The sequence below is a fragment of the Drosophila erecta genome, unplaced genomic scaffold (assembly GCF_003286155.1).
Source record: "Drosophila erecta strain 14021-0224.00,06,07 unplaced genomic scaffold, DereRS2 tig00000126-arrow-pilon, whole genome shotgun sequence".
NCBI lineage: Eukaryota > Metazoa > Arthropoda > Insecta > Diptera > Drosophilidae > Drosophila > Drosophila erecta.
Window position 1 is genome coordinate 5,865,240 of NW_020825209.1, and position 22,683 is coordinate 5,887,922.

A 22,683-nucleotide genomic window follows, 5' to 3' on the forward strand; every position below is an offset into this window, starting at 1 on the left:
AAGCTAACAATGGAAGCGAGCATTTTGTTCGATTTAGTTAATTTAATGTACAATATGAAGATGTTGTCTTTCGTTACTTTTTTGATTAAGAGCTAATATTAATAGGGAACTCAATGAAATATATTTTAGGTTCCAGGATCCTCTGCTCTTGTTTCTTTTAATTGTGGAGTTTTTAGAAAACTATTCTTACCCTTCTGTGACTTTCTATACAATACAAAATGTTTTGATATTTAAGAACTTTTGTGGCGGAAATAGCCCTTTTTATTGAAATGGAAAACTCAGAAAATATAAAACAGAATCACCCAGCGATGATGGAAAACTTCAATAAATAAAAGTTAAATAGCTGCAAAACAGTTCATTGGCATTACTTATCATGAATTTGTTTTAGAATCCGAGCGTTGACGTCATTAATTTTCAAACTATAGTTACCTAGGCTAAAAAATGTTTTCGATTCGCGGAAAACTGTCGGCTTCCATTGGGCCGCGCTGTTATTTTCGCTGTGTGCTAAAAAGTGGGGGGAAATTTATCGTTAACTGCTTGGCTGATTGTCCCAGTTCTTGTTCGACTTTTCCCAGCTCTTTGGCTATTTGGGCTCTTATCTAAGACCATTGCCAGCTTCTGGTAATTGTCGATGGCTCCCGCTGCAGAGCTGGTATCCACGGGCTTTCCGTTTTCATTTCCATGAAGGTTCAATATTTACCAGGGGTCCCTGTTTTTGGCCCATTTTTCCGCTGGCTTTTCGGTTTTTCTCCTCTTACACGTTTTTTTGGTCCTCCGCAGCTGCTAAACTCTTCGAGTTGTTTTGTTGTAAGTTCTTGCAGCTTTTAACACGCATACAGAGGCGCCTCAACACGCACACAACGAGCGGCAGGCGAAGAGAGCGGGAGAGCGAGCGTGTGTGTGTGCGTGGGTGAGTGTGGTGAAAAGCTTCGGTGCCTGCGCCTTCGTCATCGTTTCGGGTGGTGAGTTCGCTGGACTGCCTGCATCTGTGTGGGTTATATAAGTCGGTTATGAGTCGCGAGCCGCACCACCACTCCCCGCACTGTGCCAAGCGATGGGGAGAGGCGGGGAGGCGGGTTGGCGGGCTGGCGGGGTGGCGAACTCGAACTCACCACGACCCATTGAGAATGTTACCAAAAAAGTTCTCAGTTGTTGATAGCGCGCACACATATAGCCAGCCGTTTGGCCGTACTGGCGCACATTCCGCCGTATTCCATATTCCGTATTCCGTTCGCCGTGGAGCGTGCAGAGCGCTTTCAGTCGCTGATTTGACCGCCAAACAAACGCAACGCAGCTCGGCAGGTTTTAAGTTTACAATCAAATCGAAATCGCTGGTTCGCAACAACACAAACAAAAAAAAAAAAATAATAAAAAGGACAAAGCGCGCTCTCCGGTCCACGGAAGTCAACAACAACTACAGCAGCAGCAGCAGCAACAACATTAGCCGCCAGTGGCAGCAACAAACAACCAACAATAACAAATAAAAGCAATTACCTAAATAGTTGGTTTGTTTTCCCTCTTTTTTTCCAAGTTCCAATCCTGCAAAATAGTTGACATTTTTTTTTCGGTTAAATAATACGAAAGCAAGAAAACAAAGCAAATAATAATAAATTATACAAAAACGAATACCGCAAACAAAAAAGTAAGCAAATGTGCGAAAATTAAATGAAAACATTAGTTGTGCCGCAGAGGAAAAAAGAAATAATCAACAAAGGGATCAAGTGTTTATTTATATTTGTGTAGCATACTTTTGTGCGGCAGTCAAAGATTAATTTACACAAAAGGGATCCGCGCACACACACACACACACACACACCCACGCACACACACCCGCAGGCAGACAGGGACAGAGATAGCAAGAGAGGCGCCAGAAAGAGAGGGCAAGACGAAGGTTACTTTCGCATTTATGCATATGGGATGCCTTCGGTTTCGTTGGGGTTTTTAGTTTTGGTTTTGGTTTTGGCTCTGGCATTCGTTATGCTTACAAAACTTGACCCAAATTTACGTTTTGCGGTCCAGCAGCTGCCGCTTAATAAAATACAAAACATAGGCGCCCGCGGGAGGGGGAGGGGGGCGGGCGAAGTGAGCGGAGAAAAGGGGAAAGGGGAAAGGCAGCGAGACAACGTGGAAGGATTATGTAAACAAAAATAGGTTTCCCTGCCCAGCGAACTTGTGTCGCGACGCTTAGACTTAACCTCCAAGGACTCAGTTTTCTCATTTTTCACTTGCGGGGGTGGCACTGCCCCCTCCAAATCCGTAGCTCCTCAGCCGTTTCCATTCCCCTGTAGCCTCCATCAATGGCCGCAATCATCCGCACACAATCCGTCCGTAATCACAAATGCAGCAACACTCACCTTGCGTGTCATTTGCTCGTTTTTCCCCCCTAGTCTAGTCCTTTTCATTCCTTTTCCTTTTCCCTTTGCGAGTGACAAAATAAATGGGGGAGAACAAATCGAAACACGGGACTACAAAATGCATTTTAATTTGCCTCAATTATTTGATAATTGGCCATGGCCAAAATCCCGGAATCGACACGAAAAAAATGCTCCAATAGCCGGATGCAAATAGATCTTATCCGTCCGCCTCCCTCATTTGCAATCAAATTGGCCAATCTGTCGGGGCTTAATAGAAGCAAACTGCCGCCATTTGACGATCTGCTAACTGGGATATTTGATTCCCAAAGAGTTTACCACTAAGTGCCCAGTTATCCGCGAAAACGTTGATGGTACATCATTTTAAATTGATATTGTGTTTAGATATTAATTTCAAGTAGATTGCTAGGATTTAAAGCTGTTGACTGATTTTATCATGTTTGCATATTTGTGTTTTATAGTTCCTTGTGGGATTTAAAATTCATTTATTTAACGTACATAGTTCAAAATAAATCTTTAGGTAGTTAACAGTTAGAACATTTTAGTTCTAATTGGCTTGCTTATTTTCTAAAACGAACTTTGCCAATGACTGAAGTACAACTCCTTATTTAAACTCTCGATATTTCAGCAATTAAACGCAGTTTACTTGGAATTCAATCGCTTTAGTGAATCGATTGGTATTTGAATGATTTCCAAGTATTAAGCTCATAGCTCAAAGTCGAACAAGTTGAGCCAATTTAAAATTTCCAGCTTGCTTGGCTGCCATATTCCTAGTATATTGCCTTTATAATTTCTAAATTAATGTTAAACTTATGGCGATAATCCACAAATTAAACCAATTAAACCATTAAACCAAGTATAAATTTTCACATTAGTTGAGCACTTTATTCCCAGTAAATTTATTTCAATCACTTGTCAGTTAGCCGCCTCGAAGATACTTTTGGCATCTGTCTGATTTAGTAATTTCGAAATTCATATTAAGTTGCACCTAGCCCGGCCCGTTGCGATGAATATTTCAATTTTGATAGCAGCATTTATATGCTAAGCCCCCCAGGAATTCCGCATTAAATGCGGGATTCCCATTGCCCAGATGAGTTGGCCCCCGCCGATCGCCGTCCTCTTGGCCCGGCCTAATCCCATCGCCTTGAGGTAGTCACTGACATTTAGGCAATCGCTCGGCACTCGGGCTGCAGTCCGCTCTGCCATCTATCTGGCCGTCTAACTGTCCGCCATTTCAGGACCTTCGGGTTCCTTTGCCGGTCCTCGAAATCCTCGAGGTCCTCGAGTTTTGCATTGTTTGCATCGAGACATTCGCCCCATATTCGAAGTGGGGGGCGTTTTTGACATCCATCCCGGACTGCGGCTGACTGTGGGTGTAAAAATTAATTTACCACCTCCGCTGATGATGGTTCCGCGTCTTGGGTTCCTTCCCTCAATCTTCATTTGCATTTTTACACAGCCCGAAATCGGTAATCCTGCAGATGGCCGATAACTCTGCTAGTCGCAAAACAAAGCCAAGCGGTAATAATCAAGCGAGCACCAATAAACTGCAGCTCGGATTTTAGAGAAGCATAAAAGCTACAAAATCCTAGTAATCCACCAACTTTGCTTGCAATACAAAAACTGTGCGTAGAACTAGGTTGTTTGGATTAACAGCTTAGGATTTTTCGAACTTAACACAAATTGAAAATGCTAGAAAACCTAATTTCCACCAAAACTGATCGCTAACAAATAATGTTTGTATGCTCACTTGATAAACAATTTGCCTCAAGATAGTTCACTCTATGTAAGAGTTTATAGTGTTGGGTAGTATTTTAAAATCACTCAAACAGTGTGAAGCAGGAATTGGCTTTTTATTGCGTACTTTTAGACATTGCTTTAAATGATTAGAAACCTGAGTGATTAGAATATTGCTTTTTTTCAGTGTTGCCCAGCTTTCGGGTATCGTTTACAATCCATTTCATTCGAATAAGTTTGCGCGTAGCTCCGTTCCATTCACTGCGTTCCGATCCCCCTGGCCATGCCCACATCCATTTCCATTCCAATTCCCCCAACCCCAACGCCCACTTCTCCGCCCCTTTCCCCATTTTCGGTCCCACTTTTGTTGGCAAGTGTAGATGAGTGCGAGAAAAGTGTTGCATGCTCGCGGGCTAAACGCGAGATGAACACGCAGCTGAAGGATAAAAAGGAGGCGGTTGGCTCAAGAGGGGGTGTGGCCGAGGGAGGAGAGTGCGGGGAAGACAGCAACAACAACTGCAGGCAGTATGAAAAATAAGCACACACACACTCGCACACACACACACATACAGACAGAGCGAAGCAGCGAAGAAAGACACATTCAGACAGATAAACGAGTCGAGTTACAAGCCAGGAGTGTTTTTTTGGGCCAGCAGGAGAAGGGGAGAGTGGGGGAGGGGTAAGTCACCGAGGACCTGCTGCTATCTGCATCCCTGTCTAAATAGTGCCATCCCGCTCGTTGGCACTGCATTAGCAGCCAGCTGTGAACGAAATAAACGTAAAAATATTTTTAGTGTGAACAAATTTCAGCTCGTTGTAAAAGGCAACACAGAATGAAACTGAAACACTGCGACAAACGCACACAGACACACACGCACACCCACACACACACGCACGCGGAGCACACCTGACATGATAACACACACACGGACGCACACACACAGAGGAACAAACTGTGTTTAGTTAGCAAATGCCAATGGCTCATGTTCGCAGGGCAGAGAGAGAGAGAGAGAGAGAGGGAGAGAGATTGAGAGAGAGAGGGTGAGAGTGGGAAATAACTTGTGTGTCTGTGTGCGTGGGTGTATCACTTTGCATGCCTGGGTGTGCGTGTGTGTGTGCGACAGTTTTGTAAACAAACAAAGTCAAAAGCAACAAGAATTTGACACGACTTGAACGAAGATATTGGAGGGCTCTCTGCTGCGAGGCAGTCTTTACATAATTGTGCCCAGGCTTACAATAAAAGAGTTCATTAAAAGCGAAAGCAGGTGACCCCATTACCTCAAGTAATTCTCCATATTTGTTATCCTGCGAAAGGGATTTGGGGTCCTTTGGGGCTCTTAATGCCAAGGCTCCTGGTAATGGCGGAGCTTTTCTTATAGTTAATGGGTAAATAAGACGAAAAAACAGTCATCCGTTCTACCTGCAGATATTTTATTATACAGATACTAATTTGAAATAATACGTTCACAATATTATTATAAATTATGGCTGGTTGGCAATTTCCTGTACAGTACAGTACAGTACAGCATTACAGTTTCTGAGAGATGGAAATAGTTGATAATATTTGCTGTATAATAGAATACCAGCTGAGCTGAGAAGGTGCAAGATTTACCGATGAATTGGCTTGATTTGGTACAATTCCGCACCAGAAATTAAGTTTCGTTTCCTCGGTAGGGGATCATCTCGGATTTCTGGCGATGAACAGCAGTTCCGTCACGTTTTCCACCAGCTCCTGACTTTTCCCCGGGGATTGAGTGCTTTTGATTTCGTTTCTGCACTTGATACGACCGTTTTGCATGCGACATCTCGGCGGGACTGCATCTGGAATTAACAGAATTTATTTCATTGCATAGCAACCCCTTCCCGCCTCCTTTTCTCTGGCGGAAGAGAGGAGGTAAAATACAAAGGCAACTTATTTTTATGCCATTCGCGTCAACCGCAGAAGGCAACACAGGGAAACGCCCCCACAGCCCCCAGTATCCAGTATCCAACCCCCTTGGCACACACAGGGTTAAGTTTTTTATGCGCTTTTGTTTGCATCCTCTGCAGCGGGCCACGCCCACCGCCCTCCGCCCACCATCTACACGATTTTTTTGTTGCCAACTGTCATGAAAAGTTCGAGTCGAGAGTTGACCTGAAAAGTGTCGCTCTGTGTATTTTTATGCCTTTCAATCCGCCCATACTGGAAAAGTCCCCTTTTTCGGCACGCCTCTGGCCTCGTTATAATCATAGTGCGCCGTTGTTGTCTGGAAAATCACTAATTGAACAGTGCCAAAAAAAAACTAGAAATAGTTGTTAATCAAGGGACACAGGACATGGGGGATTATAGATGGGTTTTTGATGGATGAGCCTCCTGTGCGGGGGAGGAAGAGGGTATCCAACTGGACTTGAAGCATCCTTCGTATAAGATCTATTCACACTCCCTTTAAGCGCTGCTCGAAAAGTTTTTGAGCCGAGAAAAGTGCGGCAAACTTTTCATAAACTATCTTGGCCAGTTATTGAGGTGGAACGAAAATCGAAGCCATGTATATATAAATATGGTTATATATAGATTTAATATCGGCAAATATGCCGTGAACTATGCTCCATACTTTCTACTTTCCCCGCCTTTCACTTGTTTTTTTTATTGCAAAATTATAAAGCATATTAAAATACTTATGGCAAACTTTTGAATAACCGAAACAAAAGCAACTACAAAAATTGCAAAGTAAAACGAACTTGCGCAGCAAAAAAGTTTGCCACTAAAAGGCAATAGCAGTCAAGTGCAACAGCAACAACAGCAACAACACACAAATAACAAAAACAACAAGAACCACAGGAAAAGGTAGTAGAACAACAACAGCAACTAGGGAGCCGCAACAAGAACAACATGGGAAAAAAGAGCTCCAAGTTGAAACAGGATACCATTGATCGCTTAACAACGGACACATACTGTAAGTAAATCGCCGCTTCCACAAAATGCGGCACTTAACTTTAAAAACATATTCATATCTGGTGGTACAGTGCGTTTCAGCAGCATCATGTTCTATTTGAAATGGGCACAGATTGAGAATAATAATAATAATAATAATAATAGGATAGAGGGACATGAAGTACACGAGTTCCCTTCAATTGCAATGCAATCATATTAAAAACATTTAGATACATTTTATTTAAAGATCGAATGCATATATAAATCTATAATATATATTACTGTAGCTGTGATTAAACAAAGCTTATTTTGAACTTGATTATTGATATATTTTTTTATTTTCGATCCAGTACCTAAAATATAATATTTAATGCACTTAAATGAAACGCTAAAGATAAATTTTCTTATACCTCATCTGCTTAAATCAAGAATTAATCGACAAAATATTCGCATCTGCCATTGGGAAGTGAGCTCGCTTAATAAACACTATATCAACTCCACATAAAGCTCATTTTATTATTTTTCCATCCACGATGTCTGCAGCGTGTTTTTCCGCCCGCCCTTTGATTTACCTTGTAATGCCGTCTCCTTATTTATTTATTTGTTTGTTTGTTTTTGCCCAGCCATTTGTGCCTTCTCCTCTCCTTTTCCCCCTTGCTGCCCCCAACTCATTTGGCATTTTCCTCCGATTGACATTTTCCCATTTTGATTTGTTCTTTTGCTTTTGTTTTCGCTCGGCGGGCATCAATCAAAATACGCGAAGGTGCAGACATTTTCCCGCTTACCACACACACACTCACACACGTATGCTTTGTGTGTTACATACGCGTAGATACTCAGATATCTGGTGGCCTGATAAATGCATAATTCAAAAGTGTTTTCCCGCCCAACTGATTCATCAGCGGGGCGACGGACGGACTAACTGACTCATCAGTCATGGCCTGGTTGGCAATAAAGTCGCCCCAACTGACGGCGAGCATCTGAGTCCGATTCGATTCGATTTAATTCGATTCGATTCGATTGAGAAACTTGGAATTAGCCAGCTCAAGTTCGGTGTATAAATGGAGTGCGAAGGATCCTTCATCCTGCAGCTATTGAGTTACCCTGTGCTGCAAAAAAAGACCGCGTGGGGCGGGAAAATCGGGGAGCACTTGACATTTATGGTTTAATTTTATCGCTTTTTCCTGTAGCCACTTTTGCTGCTACTTTGTTATAAATTGACATGTTATTGTTGCTGAAACTGACAGCTGCAGTTATTGCCCCTTTCGAGTTTAGCTTGGCTAAAAAACGTTGGCTTTTCAGTGGCATAGTTATAGCTCGAGCACTAAACTGATTGGCTATAAATAAGATCGCTAAAATGCCAGAAATCAAAGTTTATAGCTCAATCAAGGTTCCCACAAGCATGATTAATTAATAGAGTCAATTCCAAAGGGTCATATCTAGCTATCCCCACTGCAAAACTCATTTCCAATAGCCTTTTGAAAGCTGCAACACTTTCGTTTATGGTAATGCAGCTACTTTGAGCTCATCTTTTACGACTCACCTTTGCAACCGACAAAGTTGAATTAATGCTATGCTTTTGTTGCACCGTTTCACCTGTTGTGGCTAGCTATTGTGGCCCATACAATGTGTTAGCTGCTACTATTCGTTACAACCTTTACTTTACGTGACCCGCCACCGATTGCCTGTATCTTTTGTATCTCGATTTGTAGCTCCTGCTGGAGATTCCATCATTTCATTTCAACTGCTACTTTTACTGCTAAGCAGGACATTACATTTACTTAGCTGGCTCTGCGCTTTTGGTCCTTTTTGTGCTTCGGCCATTTGGGCTTCTTAAAAATGCAAGTCAGAAACTTTTCGAGCCGAAAACTTTTGTGACTAATTGCTTTCGTTTGCCTCGTCCCCGTGTTTTCCTATTCTGTGGTCCCCAGCTCCCGAGGTCAAGGGGGTAAAGCCGGAGGGGTTGGCGGCTCGTAGTGGTCGCCTGGCGTATAAATAATTACCGCTGGGCGTTCGGGGGCACCTGGTTGAACAAAAAAAAAAAAAAATAAAATAAATAGCAGCTGGAAAATAGGGGAGGGACCAGGGGAAAAGTGTTGACAGATTGCTGCCAAAGTTTTCACCGTTTTTTAATGGCTTTTCCTTAAAGTTGTTTGTCTTGGCTGGCTGGCTGGCTTAGCTCCGCTGAAATGGAATTCATGGGGCGCCGCTTAAATATGCAACTCAATAATTGTAATCCTCTTGGCTGGAACGCTCCACCGCCCCCATTTTGCGACCCGCAAGCCGAAAAGCCCATTGTGTGTGCAACAGCTGCTGTTTGGCAGAGATTTGCTTGTCCAAGCAAAGCAAATGAATCAACTAAGGACTCAATTTATTGCCAACGGGTCGTATGAACAATTTCTGCCGGCCTGCGTCAATATTTGCCCTGTCCATTGACATGCCAATCAATTGGACATTAAACTAACCCCCAGCGCCCATCGTCTTAGCCCTTTGCAGCTTGCTAGTTTACTAGCCACCATCCACCTTTCCCCCAGTACTGAATAAATAAATAAACGGACAGAAATTTGATTAGTTCAGGCGAGAGGGGTCGAAAATGCAAAGTGCCCAGTGCGTTTAGGCCACATATTCGTGCATGGCGGCTCGAATTAGGGTCTAAGCCAGCAGTGCCCGTGGCTAACTGAAAATCAAGCAGTTCGAAGTGTAAAGAGTTTTCCTGTTGCTTGCTTGTCAACGCCAAATATAGTTTGTACAAAATGTGACTTAAGGATTGCTTGATATTGTGTATATCTCGAAAAAAGTAACATGATGTTTATTATCTACTTATTGGCGAGTAGTACAAATTTGTCGGTTTCACATTTGTCTGTTCATAATTGGATTACAAGCCCAACCAGGTGTGCCATTCTATTGTTGGCCAGTTCACTGCATTGTTCTGAAAATCAATTAGTTTCATGTTCGGAATTTTGGGGAATAAAGCCAAATGTTCTGGTCATCTTGTCGTGATATGGCCCTAATCAATTTTTGAAGTCAAGTGAAATAAGATGTAAACTGCCATCGATTGCCAATTTGGTAGCAAATTCATAGAGCTATTTCATTCAACATTATTGTTCAAATATTATTAAATAATAAATTTTTGATCGCCCAACTATGGTGTTTAGGCATAAGTTTATTACTTATTTAAATTGAATTTAATTACAAAACAATAGAATAAGCCATGCAAAGTCAAAAATATGAACAAACGATTTGAAAATGACAACAATTCCGACAGCAGTAAATTGTTTTCACGTTTTCTTTGCCTGTGCATATAGAATTTGTTAGCCATTAAATGCATATGTTATTTTAGCCCTACGATGGGAAAAACGGGCAATTAAACGATGAAATGCTGTCGACCAATGCAAAAATGGTTATATTAACTGCTTTTATACCTCGCCGTGATTGTGGAAAAGCTGCACTGGTTAAAATCCAAATGGCAGCGTCAATTGCGCCCTGCGGTATGAATTTGATATGCATGGTCATCAATCGATTGGCATGGGCATGGGCATGGCAAAGGGGGCTACTATACCCCACATACCCCCCGAAAGGTGTGCACCTGCCCATATCCTCCTTGCTGATCCGCAATCTTTTTCAAGCCAACTTGAGCTGACAGAATGACTCGTGCTATATGCGAATGACAATGCATTTCGGTGGGGGGCGGTGGTGGGTTAAACTGGCACCGATGGCAACAAGTCGTATGAGCAATATGCTCTTTATTTACAATCAATACAGGCGAACAAGTGACGCCGCAGAGGCGTACAAGTGAGGGGGCGGCGAATGAAAGGCGCACACAATGCTGCCCCGTAAGTGCCGTTATATTTCTACATGCCACACGTCAGTAATACAAAAAGGAAGGGGCTCCTGTCCCTCTCTCTGTCGCTCTGTCTCTCTGTCTCTCTGTCTGTCTGCCTGTCTGTCTGTGTGTGTGTGCTTGTGTGTCTGTGTGTGTTGGTCCTTTAGCCGGGCTATCGATTACCAATCAATTCTGCTCCTGCCGCTGGCTGTGCCGATTGTTGACTCCGCTGGATTGACATTCTCTGCGGGATAAGGACAACACATAATGGATAATGGATCAGGGATAAAACCCACGAAGCGCTCTTTTTTCTGCGGCTAATTAAAATGCAAATGCTGCAGCGATTCCTTTGGCAGGCAGCTAATCAAAACGAAAAATGATAACCAAGCTGCGGGAAACAGGGTGAAACTGAATGCAATGCCATTGGGAATAGCACTTCAATCTACCGATTTACTCAATCTGCATTTGAATAAATTACTGTAGACATTGTCATTATTTTCTAGATTAAATTATATGTCATTTGTTCAGCTTTAATCAAATCAAATTATGTTATCAATTATTTTTGGGCACTTGGCGTAGGCTATAAAATATTCAACTCCTCTCAATTTCAATTGTTAAACTGGTCTCCCGTTTAAGGTGTCCTCTCAAGACCTTCACACAGGTGTGCCACATTTTTTTCAGTGCATCTTCTTCGGTGCAGATGATATATAATAGCCGCACCATGAATAATGCGAGTGGCCGCTGCAGATAACTGGCAGCCATCGAGTCAATAGCCGCAGCTATAGCTCCGTTTCCGATTCTTCAGCTCCCTGGGGACGTGGCTCCGCCCACTACCCCCCCGCCCTTCACGCCACCCAAATTGCTGGCCAGTGACCACGCAGCACCACCCACCTCTTCAGAAGCAATTCGAATGTGTGTAATTTTGCGTGAATTTATGTTTTCATTTTTGTTTTTTCCCTTCCCTTTCTTGTTTTCTGTTATTTTCTGTTATTTTCTGTTTTCCAATTGCCTGCTCCTGCTGGTCAGGGAACATGTGCGCCATTCACACGCCCAGGAGTCAGTCGGAGGACCTGGGATCAGGATATGGCCCTGGCCAGGTTCGGCGCCATCAGAATGCGGAGCAGGGTGCGTGGTCCTCCCAAAGGGGAGGGAGCAGCGTTTAAACGTTTGGTAAACGGCCATTAGGCCAACGGCGATGGCGATGGCCAAGCAAAATGGGGGAAAAAAAGCAAACAGAGAACATTTTATGCCAGCAAAACAAAGAACATTTTTATATGCATGAATGGTGGGCAAAGAGGCGGTGGAAATCAGGGAAAATCCAGGAGCGGGAGGAGCAGTGGGAGCAGGAGGAGCAGTGGGAGCAGGAGGCGCAGGTCCAGGGCGTGGTCGAAAGACAATGAAAGATAATTCAGAACTCGAGCCGAATGAGTTCAACATTTGCATATGCGAGGAGTGTGGAGGGGGCACATAGAAATGGATAATGAAGAGGTCATTCCCGGAATTCTCCTACCCCTCCCCCTACTCAGCTCCCCCCCTTTCCCCTACGCAGCCCACGCCTATCGAACGCCAATCAATAATGAGTGAATAATTTAGCAACGATAATTTCATTAGTTTTGCGGCAGAGAGCAATTGATTTATAAGTCCCAGCGATATGGAATATATTATAGCTTCAAGCAACCATTATGTTTAATTGTGAATGCAATATTCTTTAATAACCTTTGTCTGCCACTTTTTTAAAAGCTACTATTAAGTTACCACGCACTAACTGAAATCAATAAAACTTAATTTATTTTTAAAAAGCACTGCAGCACTTTTAGCTTATGCTACTTAAATATATTAAATATAAATACACTGCCAAGTGAAATAGTTATTTCAAAAATATAGTGCATACCTGCTGGCCAAATGCATCAAAATTCCAAGCCAGCTGGTACAATTTTTCCAATTTCCAATTGCTGACCGAAAGTTGGAATTTAAACCGATGCTATTCGCAATTCCCCACCTCTCATCAGCAAACCATCTGCAGCTTTGTGGATTTGGTGACGGCTCGTGTGTAAATAAACAATGGGGGGAATAAAGCCAATGTTATTGTCAGCTGGCATGGCAGGTATGAAACGCACTGTACCATTTGAATAACAACACACGACCCACACGAATTTGTGTGCTCAATTGAACGGTTTAGCATATTCGCCCCGAAACAAACTCAAAATAATCCACTCGCACCTTGTAAATATTTCAAATACCGCATAAAATTTTAATCCACTTCGATTTTCTGTTTGTTTTCATTTGCAGTCACAGAGAAAGAAATACGTCAATGGTGAGTTGGCTGGCAAAAATGCCAGCGGGCGGCATATCTGCCAGAAATACGAGTGTATCTGCAAATTAACTGTATACAAATCAAACATTTTCGCCCGCCAGGCACAAAGGATTCCTGAAAGACTGTCCCAATGGCCTGCTCACGGAGCAAGTGAGTATATCGGATATATGTCCTTAAGCTACAACTTTCGGGCCCAAGTCGCAGTCGAGTGTGCGTGTGTGTGTGTGTGTAAATTGGCCACCTGAGCGTGGCCAATTCATTTAAGTCAAACGGTTAATTAAGTTAATTTTCCGCCTTGCACCCGAACTCCCCCACTCGATTTATGTTTGCTAATTCCACGACAGCAGCCATATCAGACATGAGAAGTCCTTCGGCAGGATAACACAAATACCAGCAATGGTGTTGGTGCTGGGGGTCTGATGGTCTGATGGTCTGGCGTCTGGGGGTTAGGGGTTAGGGGTTGGCCAAATGTGTTGACGACCCCCGGCTGCTAATGACATTGCCTTTGTGGATGTAGAAGTTGTTGTTGATGTGGCTGCTGTCGTCGTCGGCTGTTTGTTGATAATGAAGTTTATTAATGCGCGCATTATTCAAACACGAACGCATACACATATGTGGCACGCCTCTAATTGATTCATCTACATTTGTCTTTCGCCCCCGTTTCCATTTCTCCATTTCTCCGTCTATCCGTTTCTCAATTTCATTAGGGCTTCATCAAAATCTACAAACAATTCTTTCCACAAGGCGATCCCAGTAAATTCGCATCGCTCGTCTTTCGTGTCTTCGATGAGAACAATGTGAGTATGCCATCTATGCAATATCCTATCTGCCATGTAAGTAGGGGGGCTGGCCACGCCCAGAAACTATAAAGTTTCCAATCCATTTGCGTTTAAAAGTTTTCCATAATTCTGTGTATATGTAGTTCAGGGCCACGTCTTTTGTAAACTAAGCATGTTTTGCAAAAAGCAAATATTTGTAAAGCAGAAAACTGTTAAACATTGAATCATTTGTATTTATAAGATACAAATTCTTATTGCTCAGTATTAAAAAAAAAGCAAACATTCAGCCCTAAAATATTTACAAAAGGCATTTGTTTGCATTAAAAGGGAATTTTGTTGGCATAAACATACGTACGTAAAAGGATTTTCAGCAAAATAAATATTTAACTGATGTTTTTATCTCGTTTTCATTGAATGATTTGCATTTATGGAATAAAAGTTTGCTGTTTTTTTGCGAGGTAAATATTCAATTGAAGCATATTGGCGAGATGGTCAGAATATTTACAAATACACAAATGCTTTGTTCAAGCTTGTCTGTTTTCTTCCCTTTATCCAACAAAGGGTTGGGTTAGTTTTTCTCTGAGTGTGCTGACGTGGGCTAAAAATGTGAGACAGCCACAAAATAAACTGATTTTAGCTGGTTAATGCCCTTTACTCTCACCACTGTTGGCTTGTTTAAGGCGTGGGTGATCATAAATTTCGGCTGCTTTTGTTGTTTCTCGCTTTTATTATTTATGGACCATGGGCGTGGCCCGCCCTTTCAAGCCCCTCCCCCCTTCGAACAACCACAGAATGTCAACTGTCTGATGTCTGCACTGATTTGCTTTCTTTGTCTCTCTGCGTGTGTGTGTGTGTCTTTCTGTGTCCTTACCGCCGTGTGCGTGTGTGTGTGCCTGCTTTCTTCTCTCTTTTTTTCCTGGCCTTCCCTTTCCGCTTTTATGGGTCTTCAGGATGGCTCCATTGAGTTTGAGGAGTTCATACGCGCCTTATCCGTCACATCGAAGGGCAACCTGGACGAAAAACTGCAGTGTAAGTGGTGCCATGTTTTCCCAAAAAAAAAAAAGTTCACTACAAAAACCCTGCAATCGATAAATATTTTTATTATGATTTTGTTGCCATTATTTATGGGTAAACCACAGGGGCCTTCCGTCTCTACGACGTGGACAACGATGGTTACATAACGCGGGAGGAGATGTACAACATAGTGGATGCGATCTACCAGATGGTGGTAAGTAACACAGTAGACTAACATCATAGGTTTTAAGAACCTTTGTGCCAACTCAAGGCTAAGTTTCAACTTGTATGCTTAAGTTTATCAGGCTTAAGTTTGAGTTGCACATAAAACTAAGTACAAGTATATTACTAATATTTAAAATAACATTCATTACTTGAAAACAGGGACAGCAACCGCAATCGGAGGACGAGAACACGCCGCAGAAACGAGTGGACAAGATCTTCGATCAGATGGACAAAAATCACGATGGCAAATTAACATTAGAAGAATTTCGTGAGGGTAGTAAAGCTGATCCACGTATAGTTCAGGCGTTAAGTTTAGGTGGTGGTTAAATCGATTAACAATGGCCGATTACCGATAGCCGACCCAATTCCAATTCCACAAAAACCAAGCGCGCAATAAACTGAAATAAAAAGAAATTGATACTGCAAGTTGATCGTAACCCGCTAAAAAAAAAAACAAAAATTTATGGAAGTTTGTGGGTGGGGGCGGGTTGGTACGGTGCCACGCCCCCTTCCGCTTCGTTTGCATTCGCTTCTCCACTCTTCACTTTCTCTTCTCTCCACGCTTTTCTCAATTCCCGATTCTCGATTTTTGATTCTCAATTCTCGATTCTCCGCGCGTCGCTTGCGACACTGAAGATGATAATAATTTTTTGATTGATATATGGATAAAGAATAACTAACGAGATGGAAATCCAAACAAACCGAAAACCGAAAAGAAAAAACGAATAACGAAAAAATCGAAATGAAATTAATTTTTAAATATACACCAGAATATAAATATATAGGAAATCATGGCGTAGTCACAGCGCAGTTCATAGCAATAATGGAAAAATAAAACGATGAGAAAAGAAAAAATGTCGAAATATAAATAAACTAATACTAATTTTAAATTAAATCGAATGGCGCGGAGGCGCAAATCAATTTTTGAAACATACACCAATTACGAGTAAACTAATTAAACCTACGATTAAATCAGCATAACTAACATATACTAAACAATTAAACGATACAATTAGAGCCGAACTAAGCCTACGCATCAATTGTGCAGCCTACGAAGCAAAGCGAGTTATATGAACTCGATCAGAGTCAGCTAATTCCACTCACGACAGCCAACAGCTGCCACTATATCCACACTTAATATATACATATATACATATAGATACAGTATCGATCCGATAAGTGGCCGCAGGCAGGATAGACAGAGTTCAGAGTTCACAGTTTAGAGGGCGTCGAACAGCAGAGCGGAGCTAGCTTAAAAAGGTCATAAAAAAACTTTAACGATTACGAGAGATACTTACACATATTACCCATTTCCAAGTGCATTCACTTTAGCTGTTTGGCAATATTTGAATATTGAAGATGAGGAAAAACTACTGATTTTCCATCAATACCTACACGCCTATAACTTAGTGCCCGTATCGACTTTATCACTTCATTTCGGCAACACTTAAATTTTTGCAAGTGTAACAATAATGCTAAGCTAGAAGGTTTCCCCATCCATTGCTTAAGATTCTTAGCAAATTACCTTTTATTCAAACTATATATTTCGGTACCTAAACATCCGATACTCATTTGCTTTTATTAACCAGGGATTGTTTGAGAAATGCAGGATGATTTATGGGCAAGGAAATGTGTTTATTTTCAGGCTCAAGTGCAAGGCGACCCATGTACTTTCAAGCCAGCTGCCTTACAGTCATGAAACGCACCTTGATCAGCTGCCATTCAGCTCCCCTGCGAAAAGAGATTGAATCTGCAGATGAGTGTCGCCAGCATGCAAAGAGTGTTGCATACCCAACAGGCGCAGAAAAGTGTTTGCTTTCGTTTGCTCGCTCTCTCACTCTTTCTACCTCTATCTCTATTTCTTTCCCTCTCTCTCTATATATCTCTCTCTCTCTATCTGTATATTCTGCTTTGCATTGTTTTCCGTTAAGCGTTATACGTTCCCAACAACAATAACCAAACCAAACCAAACCAAACTAAACCAAACCATATTTACAATAACAACACGAACATATTGACAATAGGCGGAGCAGGATGAGCAGAGAAAAGGATATCCAAAGGTCTTGAGAACACTGAAATCCCAGAAATCCATGAACCACAGCTCCAGCAGTCCAGAAATAGCTACGAAACGAAGCCATTAATAAATGATAAACTAATGAAAGAACGCACAGCTACAACCAGAGCCACATCAACAGCCAGAACATGAACATATATATATACACAATGTATATCCAATATCCTCGAGACGCAGCAGAAAAGATGCAAGCAAGTTGGAGCAGTTAGGAGATATATATATATATATATACGAGTATAACAATGAAACAAATCCATCATACGATTTAATTTCTATTCTATATGCGGTTCAGCTTTATTATTGCATTGATTTTTCAATAAACCAGTCAACCGTTTTACTATTCCGATGACTATCTATAAATACTGAATTCCCGCTTTCTCACGCCCCACCCACCCCCCTTCCACCCAGAAAAAAGAAAGTAAAACCCCTTCAATTGCCTTTGTGTTATCTAGATCTAGGGAGATTTCGGACTCCCTGAAAGAACACAAGCACTAACACTCACCCAAACACACACACCTACACCCACACCCAAACACAAGCTCTCACACATACTGTATATCTATATAGTGCCTATGTATGTAGTAGTGTTTCTTATGATTTCGCCTGCTTTGCCTTATTTGAGAACGAACATTTCCAATTGACCGATTAACGTTTATCTTTTCCTATGCTTTCCACGTATTTAAGCACCGATCTAAAAGAATAAACACGATACAAATTCAAGAGTAAAATGCCGTGCAACCCAAACACTTTCCCCAAACACCGACACACCCACACACATAGCCATATGTATGTGTGTATATATATACATAAATAACTTATATATACTCTATATAGTAAGCACAGCAATCGAAAGCAAGTTAAGGAACTATAACAAAACCAAAAATCGAATACAAAAACGCTTCTATAAACCTCACTGAAATTCTTCAAAGAAAAAACTGAAAGATACAAGATATATTACACACACATACGCAAACTGATACACACCCACACACACACACACACACACACACACTTGTACGAGTATATTAACAATAAACGTAATGCGAAAACTTAATCAATAATTAAATAATTCGAAAGTGATATAGCTGACAAAACAAATGTGTCTGTAGTAGTCTAGTAGTTAAAAGAAATTGAAACGAAACGAAACAAAGAAATTTATAAATAATATTAACTAAACTATTATATGTGACAGATTAAATTGGAGGCAACGGGGAAAACGCAACGCAATTTTCACGTTGACCCCCATTTTTTTTTTGTAAGCAGGCGGCTGAGGCGGAAATAAGCAAATCAAACTGTAAATAACACTAAGAGAATCACGCACACCACAACACAAGACACACCCTCACACACACGCGCATACCCACTCGCACACTGACAGAAACGAGGAGTACCGAATAAGTTTGTTAACACCAAAATATGACGGGTCTTAAGTAACGAAAAATACTTATAATAATAATGCAAAAAAAGCAAAAAAAAGCAAAAATGCAGCAGAGAAGAAAAAATCATAAAAACAGTAAGTTAGAGCAAGGAATTTTTTTTGTGGATTGAATTGGATGGGTTTGCAATGAATCAAGTCAATTGTAATAGCCGACAAAACGAATACGAGAATTATGAAATATTTATATTAATTTACAATGGGCCGGCGAGTGAAGCTTTTCCCGGAAAATGCAGTGAAAAGCAGTAGCAGATGTCGAAGATGAGTTTCTTTCCACCGCCGTTGACAAACCACACGAATGTCAAGTTAAACGTTTCACAAGCAATATTTTACATACTTATACATGCATTATATACACATATATACATATATATATATATATATGTGTAAATATATATAAATAAATATACGATAATAAATATATACATAACATATATACACACTCCGCAATAACGAGTCGACCGGCTAAATAGACATAATAATTATAATATTATATAATATAATATAATATAATATTGCATGGCAGATACACAGATATCCAAGCGAAATGTCTGATAATGCGTGAATAAGCGTTTAAACCAGATGATAGCGGCAGATGTTGGGGAATTAATAACATTTTTAGTGATATTCTTTAGCAAACTTGAATCTGATTTCCTTGCTAAGAACAAAACGAAATGTATAAAGTCACGAAGCATTCAAAACCAAAAGCCGAAAATGTAACGAAAACAACATCAGTTTAAGCAAAAGGTGGTATATTTTACAAAAACCAAAGCAACCAAACAAACAAACAAAGCGAAACGAAGCGAAATGAAATGAAATGCTAAAAACCAAAAAACAAAAAAGAAACAAATTTTTTTCTCCCATTTACCTCGACTCGACATTCATTTCGTTCGATATAACCTGTGTACTACTCTATTTGCCTTTACTTACCATCCTTATTAAGTCGATTGTTATTATTATGATTATATGGCAACGTCGAAGATAACAATTATTGTGTAAACCTAAACACACATGCAAAACTTATAAGAAACGAAAAACATGAAATGCGTACATACAAATGAAAATCAAATTCTTTTACCAAGGAAGAAACTTAATTATTTTTTTTTAAGTAATCGCCTAAGGGGGAATGGAAAATTTATCTTGTTACTGTCAGAAAATATTACTTACTTCAAATAAAAATTTTAAAGCGAGCACCAGCGTCTCTTTATGCCTCAATTAAGAGTTACATTTGGGCCATTTGGACAATTATTTTGATAGGGGTAAGTATGTGACCTGTGAACTGTGCCCTGTGACCTGTGACCCCCAACCGCTGGGAGAACGGCAGCTGCTACGAAAAGTGCTCCCCATTCGGGGATTTCCCAAGTATGTACATGAAAGTTTCAACTTAATTGTTGAGCTCTTAATGGGAGAGCTTTGCCGTTTTGTTTAATGGCCATTAGCTGCTATGGCCAGTCACACGTGGCGTATGCGCAATCAGCGGAGACAGCTACATGGCGATTACATGGATTACATGGATGGCCCCAAACGTAACGTATACGCAGCGTAAGCACATAAATGTATAATGTTTGCACAAAGCAAACTGCAAGTGTCTGGAGATGGTCAGCCTGACATGTTAACAGTGTGTAGCAAGTTGGGTCAACTTTATTTGCCGGATTGATGTCGTACTTAATACTAATTGATGTACTTACATGTCACTGCTGTGCGAGTTTGCTTCGAGTGCGTCCGGCAAATTGATGGTAAAGTAATTCACTTGAACGCCATCGGAATTTCGCAAAAATAATTCAATGAGAGCAAATAACTGGGTATGCCGTGTGTCATTACCAATTACAATCTATTATATGGAAGATACAAAGTCGTCAAATTTGCTACTACAAATAAGTAGCCATATTACCATATGAACAAATAGATTATCTATTTATGCTAATAATGATAATAATCTTAGGCTCACTAAAAGTTGAAAATGTAAATTAAACGGCTTGCTTTCAAGCTGCTGAGATTCCCAAGGAAGTCGGTTTTTCTTGCCCAAATCAACTGGAAAATTTTCCCAGCCAGGCATTTAATTTTTCATAAATTGCATGGCTGGGCCGCAGCCACAAGTGTTGACATTTGATAATTTTCATTTAGATTTATTTTTTTTGCTTTTGGGGTGCGGGTGCGCATTTTTGATTACCTTTTGCGGTTTTCGTGCGTGCCGCTGGCGTTGGAAATTGGACATGAATTAGTAATGAATTTCGCCCGCAGATGCGTCGACTGAGGCAGCGACTGAGGCAGCGGCAGCGGCAGCGGCAGAGGCGTCGGCATCGTGTTTATCTAGGCAGCCCAACTATTTATAATAAAAGGCTGCCAGATTAAACACCAAAATAGATTCTGTATCTGCAGCTGCATCATCTGTAGTTGTATCTCTATCTGTATCTGTATCTGTATCCGTATCCGAATGTATCCATACAACAGAGAAGCAACAAATGCGAAAACAATTCTTACATGGGCCCAACCAGCCCCCCTCGGCACGCCCCTGACCTATCCAAGCAGAATAAATAAACACTAATTATAATTGGCCTGCTTCGGACTCGAATTCGATTCCTTAGCCATCGGAATCGCCGATCGCGGCAGAGTGAGTGAGTAGGACGCCGCGGGCGCAGTCGACGTCGATGACGCGGTATCGCAGCAACCGCCCCCCCCCCCCCCCCCCCCCTCTAGAAAACCCCCTCGGAGGTGCGCCCATTAAAGCCCCCTCTTTCGTACAGAATGGCGAATTTATTCCTCGCGCGTTCGCCGGCGAACTGCAAATTGAAACGGGAAATGGAAAGGCTGCTTCTGCGTCAGGGGATCACCAGTTGATCGTCATCAGCGATCGGCTGATTGGATACTTCAACTAATCTAATCGGTGGCAAACAGATCTTGAGAGACCATTTGGTTGGGAGAGTTGAAAGATGGAGCAATTGAAATCCAATCAATATATGCGTACGTATCTGCCGCTATAAACTTGCGTTTCACTTCGAAGAACAATGCATTTAATTATAGATTACTTTTCGAAAAGCATTCGATGCTAGCAGGAATTCGAACTGAAATACTTGGTAGGCGACTGAAAAATACAGTATATACACAAGATTTATGGGCATTTAAACGAAAATCAATTGTTTAATTATAATATTGGAAGTGTTCCTTTGGCCAGCGAAGTAAAACACAATTTATTTAAATTCTAGCAGTAGAATGGATGATAAGACTGTGCCAAAAATATCTTAAAGTGTTTTCTAGTTTTAACGAAGCGAATATGCGATCCAAGGCAATAAAAAGCTAAGCAAATTGATTCCGATTTTGTGGCAGGGCGACAATGGGATGTGTTCCCTAATGTTTGCTTTGGATTATCTGACATTATTCGAACAATTCTTTAAAAAATATTCAATGCAGGAAATATGATTTTTGAGCTAATTTTTCTTGCCAATTTGAGTGTGATCTTAATCTTAAAAAACCTTATAAAATCTTGAAAAATCTTTACAATGGACCAAAGACACTGCTTCTATTTAGCGAAAGTATCTGCAGAGTTCGCCTAGGTGTCGAGATATTCAGCCGATCTAAAGAGATACATATATGTATATGTATGTATGCACGTACATATGTACGAACAGCAGCAGGCCAATAAACGGTTCGTTTGATTTGACTGCTGCCCCGTGTCCGTATCTTTATCTGTATCTTTGGATATAGTATCTGTATCTTTTATTGTTTATTTGCCCGCCGCTTGCTCTTTTGTTATTCGCCAGCGTTTTTATTATTTACTATATTTAGGCAGAGGCCAAGAGGAAGAAATAATTAGTCACTGCCGAACCACGGCAGGCGGCACCTGTAAGAAATGCAAAGTAAATTCTTCAATTGCTCAATTCCTCAGCCCATCCCCACGCCGACTGCGCTGCCGACGTCGACGTCGACTGCGACTGCGACTGCGACTGCGGCGTTGACTGAGGCCCAGGCCATTTGTGCGGCTGCTGGCATTCGATTGCCATT

At 41.3% G+C, this 22,683-nt stretch overlaps 1 protein-coding gene across 3 annotated transcripts; it reads left to right on the plus strand.

Annotated features, from left to right (window-relative positions):
* Nucleotides 1-1,150: 1,150 nt before the first annotated feature.
* On the plus strand, nt 1,151-15,895 carry LOC6550286 (frequenin-1). Of its 3 annotated transcripts, none has more exons than XM_001977599.3 (8): nt 1,151-1,642; nt 6,752-7,042; nt 13,133-13,157; nt 13,259-13,307; nt 13,865-13,954; nt 14,887-14,965; nt 15,076-15,164; nt 15,335-15,895. In XM_001977599.3, exons 2-8 carry the CDS (start codon nt 6,979-6,981, stop codon nt 15,500-15,502), a joined length of 564 nt encoding a protein of 187 aa, XP_001977635.2. In that variant the 5' UTR covers nt 1,151-1,642; nt 6,752-6,978; the 3' UTR covers nt 15,503-15,895. The 3 variants fall into 3 exon arrangements, with proteins under 3 accessions (XP_001977635.2, XP_026837821.1, XP_026837822.1); XM_026982020.1 differs by having other exon boundaries at nt 1,487-1,505; XM_026982021.1 differs by having other exon boundaries at nt 1,488-1,501.
* Nucleotides 15,896-22,683: the final 6,788 nt, after the last annotated feature.

Coding starts and splice junctions, on each gene's coding strand:
- LOC6550286 (XM_001977599.3), top strand. CDS start 6,979: ATGGGAAAAAAGAGCTCCAAGTTGAAACAGGATACCATTGATCGCTTA. Junction 13,308..13,864: donor ATGGCCTGCTCACGGAGCAA/GTGAGTATATCG, acceptor CAATTTCATTAG/GGCTTCATCAAAATCTACAA. Junction 13,955..14,886: donor GTGTCTTCGATGAGAACAAT/GTGAGTATGCCA, acceptor ATGGGTCTTCAG/GATGGCTCCATTGAGTTTGA.